General features: G+C 28.1%; 5 protein-coding genes and 1 non-coding gene across 6 annotated transcripts in view; 3 read left to right on the top strand and 3 right to left on the bottom strand.

Moving 5' to 3' along the window:
• Positions 1 to 2,827, top strand: part of Phum_PHUM095740 (uncharacterized protein) — a gene marked incomplete at both ends in the record, with an annotated part of 4,484 nt that extends 1,657 nt beyond the window's left edge. Inside the window, 8 exons of the mRNA XM_002423870.1 lie at positions 76 to 376; positions 606 to 822; positions 916 to 1,249; positions 1,575 to 1,605; positions 1,752 to 1,963; positions 2,116 to 2,375; positions 2,459 to 2,602; positions 2,696 to 2,827. Of these exons, the coding sequence (XP_002423915.1) occupies positions 76 to 376; positions 606 to 822; positions 916 to 1,249; positions 1,575 to 1,605; positions 1,752 to 1,963; positions 2,116 to 2,375; positions 2,459 to 2,602; positions 2,696 to 2,827 (1,631 nt within the window). The remainder of the gene's footprint in view (positions 1 to 75; positions 377 to 605; positions 823 to 915; positions 1,250 to 1,574; positions 1,606 to 1,751; positions 1,964 to 2,115; positions 2,376 to 2,458; positions 2,603 to 2,695) is intronic.
• A 241-nt stretch (positions 2,828 to 3,068) lies between these two features.
• On the bottom strand, positions 3,069 to 3,537 carry Phum_PHUM095850 (uncharacterized protein; the record flags this gene model as incomplete). Its single annotated transcript, XM_002423871.1, has 2 exons — positions 3,069 to 3,196; positions 3,270 to 3,537. The coding sequence occupies 2 exons, from the start codon at positions 3,535 to 3,537 to the stop codon at positions 3,069 to 3,071; spliced, it is 396 nt and encodes a 131-aa protein (XP_002423916.1).
• Positions 3,538 to 4,193: 656 nt separating this feature from the next.
• On the bottom strand, positions 4,194 to 5,456 carry Phum_PHUM095860 (uncharacterized protein; the record flags this gene model as incomplete). Its single annotated transcript, XM_002423872.1, has 4 exons — positions 4,194 to 4,241; positions 4,276 to 4,383; positions 4,456 to 4,638; positions 5,073 to 5,456. 4 exons carry the CDS (start codon positions 5,454 to 5,456, stop codon positions 4,194 to 4,196), a joined length of 723 nt encoding a protein of 240 aa, XP_002423917.1.
• A 770-nt stretch (positions 5,457 to 6,226) lies between these two features.
• Positions 6,227 to 13,616, top strand: Phum_PHUM095870 (uncharacterized protein; the record flags this gene model as incomplete). Its single annotated transcript, XM_002423873.1, has 21 exons — positions 6,227 to 6,585; positions 6,716 to 6,950; positions 7,165 to 7,302; positions 7,478 to 7,822; positions 7,902 to 8,101; positions 8,179 to 8,253; positions 8,406 to 8,640; positions 8,725 to 9,078; positions 9,158 to 9,500; positions 9,580 to 9,768; positions 9,922 to 10,237; positions 10,274 to 10,281; positions 10,309 to 10,586; positions 10,664 to 10,862; positions 10,945 to 11,092; positions 11,168 to 11,319; positions 11,390 to 11,598; positions 11,671 to 12,220; positions 12,297 to 12,794; positions 12,878 to 13,209; positions 13,302 to 13,616. 21 exons carry the CDS (start codon positions 6,227 to 6,229, stop codon positions 13,614 to 13,616), a joined length of 5,478 nt encoding a protein of 1,825 aa, XP_002423918.1.
• A 197-nt stretch (positions 13,617 to 13,813) lies between these two features.
• Phum_PHUM095880 lies at positions 13,814 to 13,886 on the top strand. Its single transcript has one exon. It is a non-coding gene; the product is annotated as a tRNA-Ala (tRNA).
• Positions 13,887 to 18,460: 4,574 nt separating this feature from the next.
• Phum_PHUM095890 (sox13, putative) lies at positions 18,461 to 19,902 on the bottom strand (the record flags this gene model as incomplete). Its single annotated transcript, XM_002423874.1, has 3 exons — positions 18,461 to 18,894; positions 18,983 to 19,186; positions 19,275 to 19,902. 3 exons carry the CDS (start codon positions 19,900 to 19,902, stop codon positions 18,461 to 18,463), a joined length of 1,266 nt encoding a protein of 421 aa, XP_002423919.1.
• Positions 19,903 to 20,000: the final 98 nt, after the last annotated feature.

Genomic DNA, 20,000 nt, shown 5'->3' on the forward strand with positions numbered 1-20,000 from the left:
AAATAAATTATTTATTTTAAAAAAGTTTGTGTTTGTTACTCAACAACAATTAATTTTTGTTTTTTTTATTTCAAGGCGAAGAAATTTTTTTTGTGTCAGATAAGCATTCTTATACTGTTGGACGTAAAAATTGTGACATTGAATTAGATGAAGATGCTTCAATAAGTAGAAAGCATAGCACTATATACATAGCAAAAAAAATTAATTGTAGTTTTGATGTAAATACTGTCACTGGAGTATGGATTGTCGATGAACAATCTAAATATGGTACTTATGTTAAAGTAGATGAAGAATGGGAAAAAATCAAAAGTGGTGAGAAGATAAAATTAAACCATGGAAATATGATTAAATTTGGCTTACTTGACAACATTTGGAGGTAATCTCAAAATTATTTAAATTAATAATTTTGTCGAAATGGATAAAACCTTAAGAAGTTTGATTTATTTTAATGCATTAATATTATATACTTACCAAAAATCTTCAATGTTTTCAAATAAATATGTAAAAACTGAAGCTAGATTTCAATTCAAAATTTAAAAAAGCATAAATTCTGATGTCAATATTTGTTAAACTTGATTTACAAATTGTACAGTCTTTTTTTACAGGTTAGAGTATACACCTGTAATTGCATGTACTTCTGGAATTCATGGCGATGAAAAAAAATCAATTCAAGAATTATTACAATATGTTGATGGGGAACTTAAAAATTCCTATTCAAATGATTGTAATTTGGTTATTGTTAACGAAATCACATTAACAATCAAAGTTGTTCTCGCTTTGATTAATGGAGTTCCCATCGTCACATTGGATTACATCAAAGAAGTAATTACTTTCAATAATTTTAATTTCTTTATGTGAAAAAATTAACTTATTATTAATTTTGTTAATAATTAAAATGTAAAAATTGTGTTTTAGTTAATCAAAGCGGTAAAAAATAAAAGTATGCATCCAGATGTTAAAAATTACAGGCCAAATATTAAAGAATCAGTATTGGATACATCTTTGGTTTCGTTAGAACCAAACGACAAGAGGCAAGACTTGTTTAAAAATAAAATTTTTATTTTTCCTACCAAAACCCAATTTGATACATTAAGAGAAGTTGTTATTAGTGCTGGTGGAGAAGCATATTTATTAACCTTAAATGGAAATTATGATAAATTAGGAAACAAAAATATTGTAGTAATACAATTGCCGTCTAATAAATCTCAATTATCAGAATCATTTATGAAAGAATTTGAAAGTATTTGTGGTGAGTTTTTTATTATGGTTATTACAAAAAGAAATAGAAATGTTTGTAGGAAATATAAATTTCAGAACATTTACAAACCCAAATATAATAAAAGGATCATACCTGAAAGTGAAATAGCTCAAGCTGTCGCATATTCATCGGTTGAAAAATTTTGCAATTCGATAAATACAAATGACAATTCTTTTATTGAAACATAATAATGAAAAAGACGTGGGAATAGTTTTAGTAGAGGAAACGCCTGACATTACAAAGGTTAACCTACTTTACTTTATTTATAATCAGCCATTTTTATAAATCGGTTAATGAATTCTTTTTTACTTTTTAGGAAGTTATATCGGAACCTTGTGTGGTGCCATGTAGTTATGTTGAAACTTTAGAAGATAATTTTAATTTTGAAAAATTTGGAGTACAAAAAAACAGTAAAAAAAGGTATAAAATTTGTTTTTTTAAAAATAATTTTGTGCTTTCTTAATCGACAGATTTTTAATTTTTTTTTTTTCAGGAATCTTTCTCCTACCAGCGGTGGATCTGAATCAAAAATACTTAAAAGCGATAATAATTTCGGATTTGATACAATTAAAGATTTAAATAAAAAAAAATCAAACGTGGAAAAAGGGAAAAATGTGACGAATAAAGACACGAGACCTAAACAATCAAAGAAATTTAATTTAGATGGAGAACCGCCGAAAACGAATTTGAAAAATGGTCGTATAAGTAATTATTTTCAAAAAAAGGAAAATCCTGTCGTGGAAAAACAAAATTTAGTCATCGAATCTCCTCCTCCTTTCGGTAAAATTTTTAGTTTTTTTTTTTATAAGTAATTATTCGAATCACATTTTTAAAAAAATTAACTTTAATTATTGCAGGAGAAATAAATTCAAATTTAAATTGTTCAATTGATTTTGGTGGTAATAATAACGCCAAAAGAAAAATAATAAATGATGAAATAAGTAATAATGATACTTCCGAACCGAAAAAAGCAAAATTACAAACAATAGAAAACAACAAATGTGAAAATTTTTCGGAAAATTTATTTGAAGCAACAACAACAAGTAATGGAATCGATGAAATAACTCGTATCCAGGAAAAATTCGATGATTTTTCCGAAGGATTTTTTGAAAAAGACGTAAACATCATCATTATTATTATTAGTTTTTTTTTTTTATCGAAAAATGATTTTAATAGAATTTCTTTTTAATTTTTCTACAGAAAAGTTTTTCCCAATCTGGAATAGTAAGTGATTTAAACAGTACGATTTTCGATATTAATTTAATATCACAAATTTATTTAAACGAAGATGGAACTTTGAAAGATCCACCGGAAGTACCCGTCAATGCGAAAAAATTTAAAAAGGTAAATGGGGAAAAAAAAAAAAAAAAAGAAAATGTAGGGGAAAATTGTCAAAATGTTTGATGATTAATGAGTGTTATTTAATAATAATTTCAGCAAAAAATACTCACCATAAGCGAAACAAATGAACAATTCGAAATGGATTTATTAAACGAAGGCGGTTGGCTGGAACCTCATCCTTTGAACTCCAGCGATATTTCTTCTGTGGAAGACAATTACGTTTATTAATTTATTTTTTATAAAGTTTTTATCTCTCCCCCTCCCCCTCCCTCTCCCCCTCTTTAAAAAAATTTACCCGTAATTTTTATAAATAATTTTATTTATTTAAATTGTTAATGAATTGCGTTTTATGTTAATAAATAAGTTTATTATTATTATTATTAATTGTTTTTTTTTTTTTTTGAAAAATTTACATTGTTTCGTAATGGGGGGGGGGGGAATTGTGTTGGGGAGACATTTCATGAAAAAATTAAAATTTTTTTCTAACGTCAAAAACAGGAAATGACGTTTGACGAATGAATGGTAGTCGTTTATTAACAGGTTCGTAAACTCTAAACGTTTCGTTATTATCCGCGGACGTGGCAGTAGTCAAAAAATCTATAAAAAAAAAAAAAAATGAATACGAAAGCAGTTAAAATGTTAATTATTTGGGTAAAAATAAAAATTTGACCTTCGTCGAATATCCTTTTAGGTTTACGTTTTAAATAATCAGGTATCATAGGTTCCCTTCTCATAGTTTTATTATTATTAAGGGAGTTGAAAGTGACGTCATTTTTTTGAATTCTGTGATAACCGTTATCAGAATTGAATTTAATTATCGTGTTTGTTCTCCATGACATAAACGAAATCCATCTTTTAAAAAATTTTCTTTTCAATAGGAAAGGAAAGGTTTTATCAGCAAGTTTTTCATTGTTTATCATTATTTGTTTTTCATTCATTATTTCTAATATTTTATTTGTGTAAAATTGTAATAAAATTTTTGATTTTATTTCGTTAAATAATTCAACATTACGCCGTATATCGTTAGATTTTTCAATAAATTTAAACCAAATGTTAAAAAATTTTCTTTTCAACCTAAACGATTTGTTTTTAACACCCACGCAAACTTTATCGTTTAATTTTTTTTTATATATCATCAAATCGAACCATTCGATAATATAATTTTCAATAATTATTTTATTTAAATAATTTTTCGTGTCGGTAAATCGAATTCTTTTCATTTTTTTTCTTTCGTAATATTTTTTCCACGTTTGAAAAGCACATGAAATTTTTTTTCTATCGTAAAATCGACTGGAAAAATTCATTTTATCACTCATAACCTTAATTTTCCTTTTCCACAAATCGAAAGTAAAATTTAAAAGTTTCAAATTTCTTTTTTTATCATAATCCATCAACAACAAATTTAAATTTTTTTTATTTTTAATAAATAATTTCCAATATTCGAAATATTTACAGAGTAAAATTTGTTTGAAATAATACAAGGCAGCATATTTTTTAGATTTTTCCTGGTAAAAAATTTTCCATTTTTTAAAATATTTTCTCGTTAGGTTTTCTTCGTGAAAAATCAACGAATTTTCCAACCGATTTTTCTTTATTATTTTATACGTGGTGTATTGTTTCCAATGGGAGAAAACCTTATTAACTAACATATAATAATAAGAATTTATAAATTTAACATCCCTTTCCAGCTCTTTTTCTTTTTCCCTTAATTTTTCATGAAGGATTTGTACGTTTGATCGAATCAAATATTTTATTCGCCACTCACAAGCTTTTTTTTCCATTTCCTGCCATTTAATTTTTTCTTCTTTTTTTTCAAACCAAACATTTAAATAATAGTTTAAAATAATCCTTTGTACCTTTCCTGAAAATTCTCTAATGTTATTATTTTTTATTTTTTCTCTTTCTTTGAACAACATCCAGGCATTGAAATTTTTCGACAATAATTTTTTTTTACATAAATCATCAGCTGATGATTCATTTTTTTTATTTTTTTCTCTCCATAATTTGTCATATTTATCTAACCATTTATTTAAATAACACTCGATAAGTAAATTAACTTGAATATTATTTATTTGTACTGTTTTAATTTTTATTAATTTGATTTTTAAACTGTACCTTTTCCATGAGAAAAATATTTTTTCTTTTAGTTTTTCACCGTAGCAAACATTTGCTAATTCCATTATTGTTTTTTTTATTTTTTCCCTTTTTAAATATATTTTCCATTTTTCAATATATTTTTTTTTCAATTTTTTTTCATGATTTTTTACTGCTTTTAACATGATCACCTGGAAAAAAGAAAAAAAATTATTATTAATTAACGAATGAAATTTTTTTATTTAATTTATATATTAAAGTAAAGTACCTGTGATTTATTTTTTTCTTGCAAACGAAAATACCATATTTTTATTATATTTATAAATAATTTTTCTTCTCTTATTTTAGATGCTAATCCTTTGACTTTATTCACTCTCACACGTTTCATTACGTAATGTTTCCACCTGTGCCAAATTTTATTTTTCAAATTAAAATCCGATTTACTTTTTAATATATCGTAAATGATTTTGTTATTTTCCACGTTTCTCATAAATGCATCTAAAACTTTTATTTTGATTTTTTCCTCGTGAAATGTTTTTGCCAGTCGTTGGTTAATTTTCTTAACCAATACTTGATTTAAAAAAACAATCCAATAATCGAAATATTTACGTAATATTGTACGTTTCAAGTACAAATCAGCCTTTTTCATAAGTTTGTCTTTTGATTTTTTCTCCCAAACGTTTATTTTTAACTTTCGAAAACATTTTTTTTTCAATATGAATTCGTAGTATCTGTATTCTTTCGGATATCTACTGCATACCATCGTTTAACGGTTACATTTTTAAATTTCACAGCCTTCTAAATTTCCGCGTTTTAATTGTCATAGAGGTGAATGGTAGCGCCAAATTTTACTTTTACTACTTTTAAATAATAAATGATTTAATTTAGATTTTGAAAAGATAAGTATTAACAAAAGATTTGTTTTTTCTTTTTCACGATGATTTTTATAATTTGATAATTTTGCATATGCTATTTCACTTCGTTATACTTTATTTGAGTTGTTTGGGACTTTATTAATTCTTTGTAATAAATGTTTAATAATAATATTAAAAAAGCGATTGGTTTTTTTCCTAATAAATTTATTTTTTTATTGCAATATTTATTAATTACTTTGATAATTGGAAAGTATTAATAATTCTTAAGTAAAAAGCAAATTTTTTTGTAATAGGCCCTAGCAAATAAAAAAACGGTTGGATCCATTACCTATAAAAACTTTTAAAAGTTTATGTTGGCTTCACTGATAAAATTAAAACTTTGTCTAAACATGTAATTTTGAACACACTATACCATGCTGCCGATTTCAAAATTTGAAAACTTGGTTAATAGGCACGATATTAATTTATAAATTATCTTAATTTTTACAAATTTTTTTTTGGAAAATTTTAATAATTACTACCTTTTATTACTTTTGATTAAGTATTACATAAAATCTTGCAATTATAACTATATATATAAAATAACTGACTCATTGTAATTTATGTCGGTTTCATAAAAATTTTATCAAGATTATTTCATGCGTTAATTTTTTTAACGATGATTGAAGGAAATATTAAACCATTTGCAGAGGTAAAAACTCTTGTTGAAGAATGGTTTTTTAAATTACAGTACGAAAGAAAACTAAAAAATACAAATTTATTGTCGAAAACCGTAAATAATTTACCATGCGAAACACAAGAAAACGTTCGAATACTAATATCGGAAAATATTAATTTGATAATCAGTAAATGTAGAGAATCTAAAAATGTCGTTGATATGCGAAACGCTTGCAATGCTATTAATGGTTGCTTTGATAATTTTATACATGCCATTGATGCTGTGTGTTATTCGGCCTCTAATTTATTATCATTCATCGATTTTGCACTTGATGAATGTCAGGAAGAATTTTCAAAAAAGTATGTTATCATGTATTGCTTGCTTTACTGATATTAAATTATATATAATATGTTTTTAATAAGATATTACTTTAATTTTTTTTAGTGGGAAAACAATTGTAGCTTTGGAATTACTGCATTCCCTAAGCAGAATCCTTATATTAATATTGAAATTAAAGAATCAAAATTTTAATAAATGTGAAGTTGACGATTCTTTAAAAAAAAAATTGAAACAATCGATAGATTTCAATGACAGTCAAAAATCACTTTTATGTTTGCTCACAAAGAAAATTGGAAAAATTTTATTGAAAGATGATGTTTTATTTGATACTAAAAATAATTTTGCAATGGCTTGTGTATTGATTCGAGAAATCATAACTCCAAACGTAGAAGAATTAAAATTGGTAATTTTTATTTATTATTTTAAAGCATTTTCATTCAAGCTTCAGAGAGCAATCATTTTTTTAAAGTAAATGCACAAAGGTTTTTAGTCGAAATTTTTACTGGCATCAAAATAAAAAAACATTTGATGCCAGTACAAAGTCTAAAAAAAAAATTTATCCATTTATTTCATTACATTTTCTTCATTCTTATTTTCAGTTTGAAAAAAAATTTTCTGCAACTATACCACCTGTATTAACTTCTGATCAAAGCGAAATTTACTTATTACAATTTTTAATGTCGAGTGCAATAATTAATAAATGGTCTTCCAAAATTATCGATGAGGAATCCACATATGTTTATTTGAATTTTTTTATTAACTTATGTGAAAAGTATTTTTAATTTTATTCACTTATAAACATTACATATTATTTATTTAAGTTACTAAATTTTAAATTAACAAAAATTTATAATTTTCAGGTACTCATGTGAAACTCCTGTCGTATTAAATACATCAAGAACACTTTTACAGTTATTAAAGCATGACTGTTTCGATAAATTTTTGTCGAAAATTAATGTTGAAATAAAAAAGAACTTTTTAAACTCGATACTTCCCTGCATATTTATGCTTTTGGAACATCCAGTGTCATGTGTTAGACATTCAGCCAAGGATTTTTTACCACTATTAGTATCCAATCCTTCATTACAAAATAGTGTTATAGATTATACTTTTAAATTACCAGTAGATAAAAGAAGCTATTTTATAGGTGTGGGTGCTCTGGCTAATGAATTGGGAGCTAGAGTTTTAATCGAAAGAGATCCTAATATAACCAAGCAGTTAATTAAAAGTTTGTACGATCCCACGATTATTTCTCACGTAAGTTTTAAATTTTTTTTTTGTTCCTTTTTTTTGGGGTTTTTTTTTTAAAAAACTTGTATAAAATGCATTTTTTTAGGTATCTTTCGCGGTTGAAAGTATGATTTTAAATGATACGCTGGCAGAAAATGATTTTATTGGATTTTGCGAACTTTGGATCATACCTTTACTCATATCATTATTAAACGTTTTACCAATAATAGCAGCCGAAATTGATAAATTATTAGAAAAAACTTTTAAAAAATATTCTCATGCACCTTTGTACGTGACGGAAAAATGGTAAATATATTTTTTTTTTAACATCGAAGAAATCCGTTGCGTAAAATAAAAGTAATTTTGATTTTTAAACATTCCAGGAAACATCCAACTTCAAGAGAAGAATTACGTTGCGTTATAACAGCATTAAAAATAAGCCATCGATTAGGTTTCAAGTTTAAAACAAATACAAACGATTTTGTTTTGGAAAAAAGCAACTCTAAAGGATTTAGTAGAAATAAAAGTAAAATTAATTATTATTTTATTGTTTATGTAATCGTATTTTTTTTTTTTTAATTAATTAAAAATAATTTTTTTTAGGTTTAAGAAATGAAACGGGGAAAAAATACGATAAACTCGTCGACAATAAATTATTAATGCATTGTTTACATCAGGGTGATGATGAAATTCGAATATCCGCTTTTTCACTGTTAATAGAAGCGCGTAAAACAAGCGAACCATTTACAAATACAGATTTCGATTTAATTATGTATTTTTTAAAATATAATTTAAATAATCAACAACCTGCGACAAGACAAAAAATATTAGCTTTGATTCGAAAGGTTAATTTTCAAAAAAAATAAAATTTGGTCATAATGTCAAAAATATTTTGAATAACAAAAAAAAAAAAAAAATGATTGTTTCAGATGTTTGTCAGATTTTCCGACAGCAGAGTTAATTTTCAAAAGGATTTAAAAAACAAAATTAAAATTTCAGAAGGAGAAAAATATAACGATCATAGCTATGATGAATTTCTTGAGGGGCTCGTAGAATTTTGTTTTTCGAACATATTCGTGGGATGTAATTTTAATAGATTGAACACCGTATTAAACATTTTACTCCTATGTTTCGAATATATAAAAGGCATGTCTTTCGACGTGAAAAAAACAAATTATTATTGGAGGAAATTTCTCATTGCTTTGGATAGCAGTTACGAAGAAAATAAAGAACTCGCCGTTTTATTATCGAAAAAATTGAATTTCGAAACATTAGACGCCGCAGTGAGTTTTTTGTTGTTGTTGTTGTTGCAAAAGAATTTTATATAATGAAAACGTTTATTATTATTTTGATATTTTGCAGAAGGTCGAAACGACCAGACGACTATTTGAGAAATCATTAAGGCTAATAAATCACATGGAACCGCCAGACGTTTTAACGGGGTCTTACTTATTACAAATTCTTGTGAATTTACCCTCCGCCAAAGAAGTTTTGACAAAATATTTTATAAAAAATGATAATCCCGAGGAAGAGGGGGGAGACATTTATTTCGATTGCATTAAATTATTGACGAATAATTTAACATATCAAGTTTCTCTGGCCAAACTGGATTTACTCACAGCTTCAACTTGCGGACCCATGTACGGAACATTGTTCGCAATAAGATTACTTTATAAAAATGTTAATTTTTCTCAAGTCAAAGACGGTAAAGTTTAATTTTTTTGTTTTTTTTCTGTTTTTGTTTTTCGTAAATAAAATTTAATTAATTAAAATAAATTTGTTAGAGGTCGCGATGGAAAAAAAATTGTACCTGGTGGAAAATTGGAAAAGGATTTTAAATGAGTTGGTAGAAATTTGTTTCGACATAATACCGATCGTTACATGCGTTGTAAATAGTTCATCTCCCGAAGGACACCTTCCAATGGATTTTCAAACAAGTTTTGAAAATCTTTTGAAAATAGACTCTTGCAAAGGTGCTTTTTTTGACTGCGCTCGCGTAACCGGTTTCAATTATAAATTTTCAATTTTTTTTTTTACTTTTTAATTTTTAGATTCGTCGCAAAAGGGAGATGCAAAGTTGTCGTCGTTGTCTTCTCACTTAAGTAATAACTTATTTAAAAAATTAGAAAAAATCAAAGACGAATTAAACGAATCGGAATTTGACAACTACGAAATACTTCGAAGTCTCAAATGTTTGTTAAAAATCAATAAATTACTTTTACTCAATGTCGGAAATTTCAAAGAGTCTCATTTAAAACAAAAACTTTGCGAAACGAAAGAAGAAATCGAAAATTTAATTATTACTCTGGATAAAAATAACAAAGCAGTTGATTGGCAAGCGACGGCTCAAGTTCTTTTATTATGTGCCTGGAGATCGATAAAAGAAGCATGTTTATATTTGGGAGACTTTATAAGCAAAGTTCCCATCGAAACAGGAAGTAGGTTCCTCATTTTTCTATTTTTTTTTTTTTGAATCAGTTTATATTGTCTGACGTTTAAATTTATTTCCCTAGTCGAAATGGGTTTTTTTTCCGAATCCACGATAATTAAAATTGGAGAAGAATTAAAAATTTTGTTGTGCGAAATAAAACATCGTGGAAGTTTCGAACACGTTTACGTGAGCTTCACGCAATTTGTAAATTCCTTGTGGTTGTGCACGGATCCGAATTTGAGCAAATTACCGAGAGTTTGGCTCGAAGAAATTGCGAATCATTTAGAATTACCGAGCAGAGATCAAAAATTGAAACTTTGTTCAACGAGAAGAAGTGCAGGACTTCCATTTTTAATTCAAGTTCGTACCAACGAAACGAAGTCACGTATTTAAAAAAAAAAAAACGGTTTGTTTGTACAGAAAAGGTTTGTTTGCAGAGCGTCATTTGTTCGGAAATAGTTTCCGTCAAGTCTCCCACGCCGTCTACACTTCACGGAATTATGAAATCTTTGCTTAAAATCACAGAGGAAGGAGTCGCGGATAATTTGGATTCTAAAATTCACGCGTTGAATATTTTAAGAGCACTTTTTAAACACGCGCAATTGGGCGAACACGTTTCTTCGTACATATCCAAAGGTACTATAAAATACCGTTAAAAATTTTTTCAAACGTCCATCCATGTTTTTTAATTTCACGCCATTTTTTTTTTTTTTTCTAGCCGTCATGGTTGCCATACGAGGAAGTCGTGGTCCAACTTGGTCGGAAAGAAATTCTTCAAATTTGCTCTTTAGTTCTTTGATAATACGAATATTCGGAGTTGCCAGGAGTCGAGATGAAATTTCTAAAAAAAACAGGATGACGAGCAGGTTAATAATATAGAAAATTTAAAAAATCCCAAAAATTGGAAAAATCGGTTTACGTTTAATTTTTTTTTTTTTTAGAACATTTTTCCAAAGGTATTCCGAATTATACGAATTCTTATTGTCGGAAATGAAATTGACTCATTCTTTGGAAAATTCCAATCGCGTTCCAAAACCTAGCCTGTATTTGGTCCTGTTGATTTTGGGCAGGTTGTATCCAACTCCGAGAGAGGGTAGGTACGACTCGATAGTAAACCTATAATTAAAAGGCACCGGTTAAAAAATAAAATTTTCATTTTCCAGATTGTAACACGATCGACTTGTCTGAATTTTTGCCCTACATTAATGAAAGTCGTCGTAATCCGACATCGAAAATTCGAGAATTATCAGCGAGAGCTTTGGTTCCTCTAATATCTCCGGATAGATTATTACAAGAACTCGACATTCGTTTCGAATCGTTAAACGAGAGTAATAAACTTTCATCGAACGAAATCCACGGGATTTTACTTCAGGTTTTGTTTTCCCCTCACTTACGATAAAAATAAATAAAATAAATTCGATAAAAAAAAGTCTTTGTTTTTCAGATAAGAGCTTTGATAGCGGAATCGACGAGCGTTTTAGAAAATATTTTCAAAGAAAATTTGTCGGAAAATTTTCGAATTGAATCGTCGTGGTTGACGACGACCAAATGGTTATTGGATACGAAGCGAACAAATCGAAAAATATCATTCGTTATAAAATCTGAGTATTTGAAAGTTTTACACGTTTTGTTCGATAATTTTTCAAATTTTAGAAAAATCGTTGCCGAAATTACAACGAATTGTTTGGATTTCGAAAATTTATGTTCGAGGATGGGTAGGGAAGGGGGAAACGACGAGCCGGGAATATTTTTGTGTCTGGAAAATTTTTACCATTTAAAATTAAACGTCGTGACGTATTTTCTAACGGGGTTAGGAGATGATGAGGAAAAAGGAAACGGTGAAAACGTCGTAGTGAAATTATTAACGTTTATGTTAAATTCTGGAATCGGCGAAATCCAGTTGCTCTCCCTCAGGTTCGTAAGTTTTATTCTGAGGAGAACGGAAGATGATTTGTTATTCGAAGAAGAAGATAATGATTTTACCGGAATCGGAGGTAAGAAAAAGAAAAATAAATTATTATTATTATTATTATTAATTTTGCTTTATTATCAAAAAAAATTCATTTCCAGCACCGATTTCCGGTTTGTTAATTTTCAAAGGAAAAGACGACGCGGTGGAAAATTTGAAAAATTTATTTTGTCTTTCGAGTACGGATTTGTTGAAATGTTTGATGAAACCTCTCGATAACAATCATTTCAAATCAATTTCGGTTAATAGATTTTGGTTCAAAACGTGCAGTTTCGTATTCACATCCGTTTTCGTTTTCGACAGGACGGATTTGTTTGCCAATGAAAATCAATCGATGGAAAACTTGGAAAGATGTCTCGAATCGGAGGACGAAACCATTTCCAGTTCATCTCTCGTTATGTACTCGATTTATTTATTTACTATGAATTCGAGTGGAAAATTTAAAAACGAGGAACTCGAATTCAAGTTGAAAGAACTCGGGAAAAGGTTTAAGGGATTCGCGTCGCCGGAAGCGGATGCGAAGGAAAAATTATCGGTCATGAAAATAATCAATCATTGTTTTCATGCTTTGTTGAACGATGAGAATTTTTTTATCGATGGTAATAACGATTATTATTATTATTATTATTATTATTATAAGAATTCCTTTTCGATTTCGATTGATTACAATTTTTTTTTGCAGAGATGAATCTTTGGATGATTCCGATAACTTTGCTCGTAGACGAAGATGTCGCCGTGAGAAAAGCGGCAACGACGTTCGCGTGCAAATTTCAAAATCATTTAATGGCTACATGCGGTGATGATTTGACGGTGGAAATGAAAATACTCGAATGGCCCGTTTGTTATCTCGTACCTTTGAAAACTCAACAATGTCTACTGGATTCATATATAAACGTTTGCGGGAAAAACAAAGAAAGACTTTTGAGTTTGTTGACGCAATTAATAGTCGGAGCTTTGTCGTCGTTTGTGTCGGAAAAGGAAAATAAGAAAAATGAAAACAATTTGAACGACGAGGTAGGTGGAACGTTCGATTAAAAAAAAACATCATTTTTTATTAATTAATTAATTAATTAATTAATTGTGTTTTCCGTTGATGGGAATTTTAGTTTGGAGTTTTCGAAAAGGGAAATCCGAATCCGTACTGCGAAGAATTAGGAATCACTCATTTGATTTGCGACAAATTGGCGGAAGTGAGAGAAAGAATAAATTTAAAATCGTTATTGATTCATCCTTTGAATTCTCGTGTCGAGAAATTACTCACGGATAGTTTTCACCTTTGCGATTTTATGACGCCGGAAAATCTCGCGGAAACGTTGGGAAAAATAAAAGAATTGATTTCAAGGGAAAACGTGAAAGACAAAAATGAATTTTCCATATCGTCCATGCAGATAAACGAGTTGTTGACGGCTTTGAATTTATAAAAGAAAAAGAAAAGGAAAGAAACACCGTTCCCCGCTTTGTTTAACTTACGAATGAATGAATCTTCTTATAAATCTCGTTTTTTTTTAAATCAAGTCGTTAATTCGTTTTATTTTATTAATATTTAAAACTGGGTTGTTTTGTTTTTTTTTTTTGCGTAGTCTTGTTGTCGGATACCTTGTTTAATATTAATAACGGAGGGGGCGTAGCTCAGATGGTAGAGCGCTCGCTTAGCATGCGAGAGGTACCGGGATCGATACCCGGCGCCTCCAAAAAATTTTCTTTTTTTTTTAATTAACGAATGAAAAGTTCAATAACCTTTTAATTGGTATCAGGTGATTATACGATTATAGGGTTTCGGGATAATAATATATAGAAAAAAAGAAATAATAATAATAATAATAATAATAATAATAACTTACCGAAGTTAAGCAGCATCGGGCGTGGTGCAAACTTGGATGGGTGACCGTTTGAGAACGCCACGTGCCGTTGGCCTAAAAAGAGCAAAAAAAAAAAAAAAAAAAATGAGAACAAGACAAAGTAAGAACCAAAAACAAATCTTGTTCTACTGTCAACCTGAGGCAGCTCGACGAGAATGTGAATTTCACTGCTTCTGACCCTGGCCACTCCAAAGATGTTAGTCACTGGAGCCCAGTTCAGGAGACAAATCGTTCCCATCGAATAAAAGATGGACTCAGGAAGACTTTCAAGAATTGATGTGGTGCTATCTTATAATAAGTGGCACCACCGAAATTCGAGTATTTGTCCCTAAGGAATCGGGTAGAAACCTCGGATAAATACTTAAAAAAAAAAAAAAAAAAAAAAAACCCCGACAAGTAGCCTTGTCGTGTTTAATGGTGGATAATAATAATACTGAATGATTTCAACATCCGACTTTATTTTTATTTCTACTCATCATTATTATTATTTTTTTTTTTGTGAAATAATAATAATAATAATAATAATAATAATAATAATAATGACGATGATTATTATTATTATTAAGTATAGTAATAATCTGTTTAAAATCTATCTATCTATCTATGTACCTATCTAATAGGGTTTATACATTATGTAAAATAATACAATAATAATAATAATGATAATAATAATAATAATATTAAACTAATAAATAATAACATTAGGCCTTATAAATAAAATTATATATTTTTTTTTACACAATATTTTTTTTAATAATGACGATGATGATAATGATAATAATAATAATAATAAATATGTATATATATATGAATAATAATAATAATAATATTGCAATTTCACAATTAAATGTTTTTTTAATAAATTTTTCTATTTTTATATAAAGTAGAAAGAGAGAGAGAGAGCGATAAAAAAAAATTGATTGATAATGATAATACAATAAAATAATAATAAAAAATTAAATAAAAACTGTACATAAATCATAATAATAATAATAATAATAAACAAAGTTTTTTTTTTTTTTAATTTTTTTTTTCATAAATAATAATTAAAATATTATTATTATTATTATTATTATCATTAATAAATAATTATGGCGTCAAAATGGCTTTCATTTCATTTTTATTTTTTATTTTTAGAGTTATAATAATGGCACAGATATTTCATTACTATTATTATTATTATTATTATTTAATATAAATTAAAATCACATTTTGTTCATTATCATCATCATTATTATTATTATCATTATCATTATCACGATTTAAATAATTGTGACGTACTTATTTACTTATTAAAAAAATTTAATTATCGATCTATATAATATATAAATAATATCGAATTATTTATTTATTTATTTCGCGGCGTCAATTGATTAATAATAATAATATAAATGATAATGATAATAATAATAATGATAATAATAATAATAATAGAGCAGGGAATGTTATTTAATCATCATTATCAACGTGTAAGAGAGTATTTCCGAAGCGCGCGTGTGTGTGTCCGCGGAGTACGCGAGTAATCATCAAATAAAATCCTAAATAAATAGGAAGCAAATAAAACAAACGAACGAACGAGCGAACAAACGAACAAAACAAACAAACAAACAAACAAAAGGAATGACGATTTTGCATATAATAAAAAAATAAATAAATAAACAATTAATAATTTTTTTTCTCAACATTTTTCATAACTTTTCCGCCGTTTAACCGAAAGCCACATTTTTATTATTATTATTATTATCATTATGAAATTGTTTAAACATTTATAATACTCTATTATAATCATTTTTTTTTACTTATTATTATTATCATTATTGTAATTTTTAATTTATTTTATCAATTTTTCTAAATTTTATTTAGATATATATATATATCAAAAAAAATTTTTTATTTTCATTTTCATTCTCATTCATTCATTCATTTATTTTTAATTGATAATAATAATAATAATGATAATGATATATATATATTTTACAATGAGATCTGTTTTGGAAAATTTACCCTTCCAATAATAATAATAATAATATATATATATTTAAGAGAAATGTTTTTTTTTTGTTTGTGTTTCAACCCTTAAAATTAATAATTTTTTATATATATATAAATAATACAAGGCCCACCATTAAATAGTGATTCGGTTTTAATATTAATAATAATGATAATGATGATGATAATAATTATAATAATAATGCGTTTAAACGGGGGAGGGGGAGAGAGAATGGGGTAAACATCATTTTTGTTATATTTTCACAATATTTTTGTCTTGCTTTTGTTTTGTTTTTTTTCCCCTTCTTCTCATTCATTTTTTTTTTTTACTCACGTATTACATATGTATGTACATAAGTAGTGATAAGAATGATAAGAAATTATTTATTTATTTATTAATGATTTTTTTTTCCAACGTCAATGTCTCGTAGAGTATTACAAGATATGATGGGTGAGAAAATTTTTTTTTTTTTTTTAACGACGACGACGACGTTAGTAATAATAATAATAATAATAATGATTACTTAATTAATTTATGAGTGATAAATAATAATAATAATAATAATAATAATAATAATCGGGCACCGTTTTTTTTCCATACGAAAAATCATAACAAACGATCGATAAAAAAAAAGTATAAAACAAAACAAACAAACAAACAAACGGTAGAAGTACGTTGTTTTTTTTTTTTAAATAAAATTTGACTCTGATAATAATGATAATGACGATGATGATGATGATGATGATGATAATTTTTCAAATGAGTTTTTAAAGCTAAAAAAAAAACAAAAAAAATTTTTCTCACTTAACGATAAAGTCAACACCATCATCATCACCACCATCATCATCATCGTCGTTAATTATTATTATTATTTTTAAATAAATAAAGTAAAGTGCAAATAATAATAATAATAATAAACAATTATAAAATAAAATAATTAAATAATAATAATAATAACAAAAACAAAAATTTACACCGGTAAGAGTAAAACAAATTAAATAAAAAAAAAACCGGGAAATGGGAAAACGGGGAACCCGATTCGGGGAGAGGGGGGGCGGGGGCGGGGGCGGGGGTGGTAGAGAAAAGACAAATGGAATATTTACCACACATTAATAACAAAATAAAAAAAAAAAAAACAATTAATAAAATGTGAGTAGCAAAGTAAACCGCCCAAAGGTTCAAAAAAAGGCCTTTGCATTACCCGGGTATAAACAATAACAGGTACGTACAGGCGTAAAATATTAATAAAAAAAAGGGCGTGTCCCCCTCTCGTTTATTATTATTATTATTATTATTCTATTATTAAAAAACTCATATACTTTATCATTTCGTGAGAGAATTTTTCACCACCGCTAACTATTATTATTATTATTTTAAATTTTTGTTTGACGTGGCGATTTAAATTAACAAAATACGTAAAAAAAAAAAAAAGAAAATAATAATAATAATCATTATTATTATTAATAAAAACTTTTTAACTTGTTTTACAAGTTTTTTTTTTTATAAACAAATAATAATAATAATAATAATAACAATTAAAAAAATAAAAATAAAAAAAAAACTTGAACGTTCGAACGAGAGCAAATCCTAAATTTATTATTATTATTATTTACATTATTAATACGATACTATTATCATTATTATTATTATTACTATTCATTTCCGGTTATTTGAAAATAATAATAATAATAATGATTCGAATTTTATTTTATTAAGTTTATAATTTTTTATTAAGTTTGATATTAAAAACGTCCTGTCGTCGTATGTATATATATATATATATATTTAATACTTTCATCATACTGTTTATCATTATTATCATTATCATTATTATTATTTACACGATGACGGTTATCAATAAACGAAAACAATTTAAAAAAAAAATAAAAACAAAAAAAAAAAATCAATCAATCAATAAATAATATTGTTGATGATCCGTTTTCAATAAATATTATACTCATATTTATAAATAATAATAAAAATGTTTATTGTTTTATTAATAAATAACGTCGTCTGCTCGTCATTCGATAACTCGAAACGATATATCGAACGATATATTTTCCCCGTTGAAAACGACGGGGGTAATTTTTTTTTTTTTACATAATTTTTCCATACGTTTAAATATATATATGTATATATAAAAGTTTTTAATTAATTAATTTATTTATTTAATAATTTATTATGCTTATTTATTTAATAACTTTAATAATTTTTTATTTTTATACTGAGAAAACACCGAATTATTATTATTATTATTATTTTTTGTTTAAAAAACGCGGATTCAAATAAATTAAAAAATAATTATTTTTATTTATATTTGGAAAGTTGGCAACAATACGCGTTTTTTGTCAAGGGTGAGGTCGGTCATCATTCTCGTTCGGTGGTCGTGGTCATGATGATGGCGGCTTTATTAGACTCAGTCTTCGTTGAAATTACCCCTAGGGCTAGTGTCGTACGAGGATCCCGGTCCTTCGGGACTGTAACTCATGTCGTTCGGTGACAAACTATCGTGCGGGTAATAAAATTGCTCCGAACTCGGTCCGGCTCCGTTCATTCCCGGCGACATGCGTCCCGACGTTCCCGGAGATATCATGTCGCTTCCCGCCGCCATGAAACCCATTTCGGACCCTCGCTCCGGACACCATATCTGTCTCATTTCTTGTCGTCTTTGCCTCAACAACGTTTTGTATTCTGAGATCCGAACTTTTTTCCCATCTACAATGCACGTTCGCTTCGGTCTCGGCCTATATCTGTAATCCGGATGTTTTTCCATGTGTAATTTTGATAACCTAGACTGTTCTTCGTAGTAGGGTTGCTTTTCCGCGTTCGACATTGCTTTCCACCTAGCACCTGAATTTTTTAAAATTATTATCACGAGTTTATTATTATTATTGTTCGTCTTTTGTAAAGAAAAATTCTTGATTTGATTGATTTTTACCTAAAATTTTTGATATATTCGAATTGTGCATGTCGGGACACGCTTTGAGAATTTTCCGACGTTCGTCTTTTGCCCAAACCATAAATGCGTTCATGGGCCTTTTTATATGAGGTTTACTTTCTCCGTCTCTCTTTTGCTGACGTATTATTTTTGCTTTGTCCCCGTTATCGTCAGGGATTTTATAATTTGGGTCTGCTCCCCACACTAAAAAACATGTCGCAAATATGTGAGAAAAAAACTTATTTTGAAAAACGAAAAACATGTTATTTACAAAAGAAAAGTGGAAACTTACTTGCTGCCACGAAGTCTTCTTTATTACCGGGAAGAGAAGCATCCTCTTGCGACGTCGTGTGATGACCCTTGCTGCTCCCTGTGAGATGTGGAGGCGGACTCGGCATGTACATCGGCATTGGAAAGTGCGGAGGATGTTTATCGGGAGGAGACGAAAGTAAATCTTTTTGATTTCCGTGATGAGGTTTTTGAGCTGCGAGAGAATTCAAATGAGATGGAAGTCCCGCATAGGGCATGAATCCGCGTGGCATCAACATATTCGGAGGCAATAGCTTCGGCGTGGCCGCGGCAGCAGCCGCCGCAGCCGCAGCCGCAGCAATCGAATCCATCGGCAAACTTTTCTCTCTCGCGTTCTTTGGCTTTGACAAATTCAACGGAGCATCCGTTTCCTCCGGCGTCGTCGATTTGGGCGACGTCGGCATTTTATTACTCATGTTCGCAGATATTTGTGCCAACTGCGTCGTCGCGGATACCCAATTGGGAAGAGTGCACGGGGGCACGCCCAACGAATTTTCAACGAATTTTCCCTTCGTATTTTGTGCTAAATGCATTGATAGACCCGCGTTGGGAAGACGCAATTGTTCGAAAAGCGGAAGGTACATGAGATGTTGAGGACTCGGCAAACCCATATCTTTAGCCACGGCATATTGACTCGTGATTTGTGATTGAAGCTCTTGAATTTTATTATTCGTTGATATTAATGTTTCCTGCTGCCACTTGAGTTGTT

Source organism: Pediculus humanus, genomic scaffold (genome assembly GCF_000006295.1).
Source record: "Pediculus humanus corporis 1103172107447 genomic scaffold, whole genome shotgun sequence".
Taxonomy (NCBI): domain Eukaryota; kingdom Metazoa; phylum Arthropoda; class Insecta; order Psocodea; family Pediculidae; genus Pediculus; species Pediculus humanus.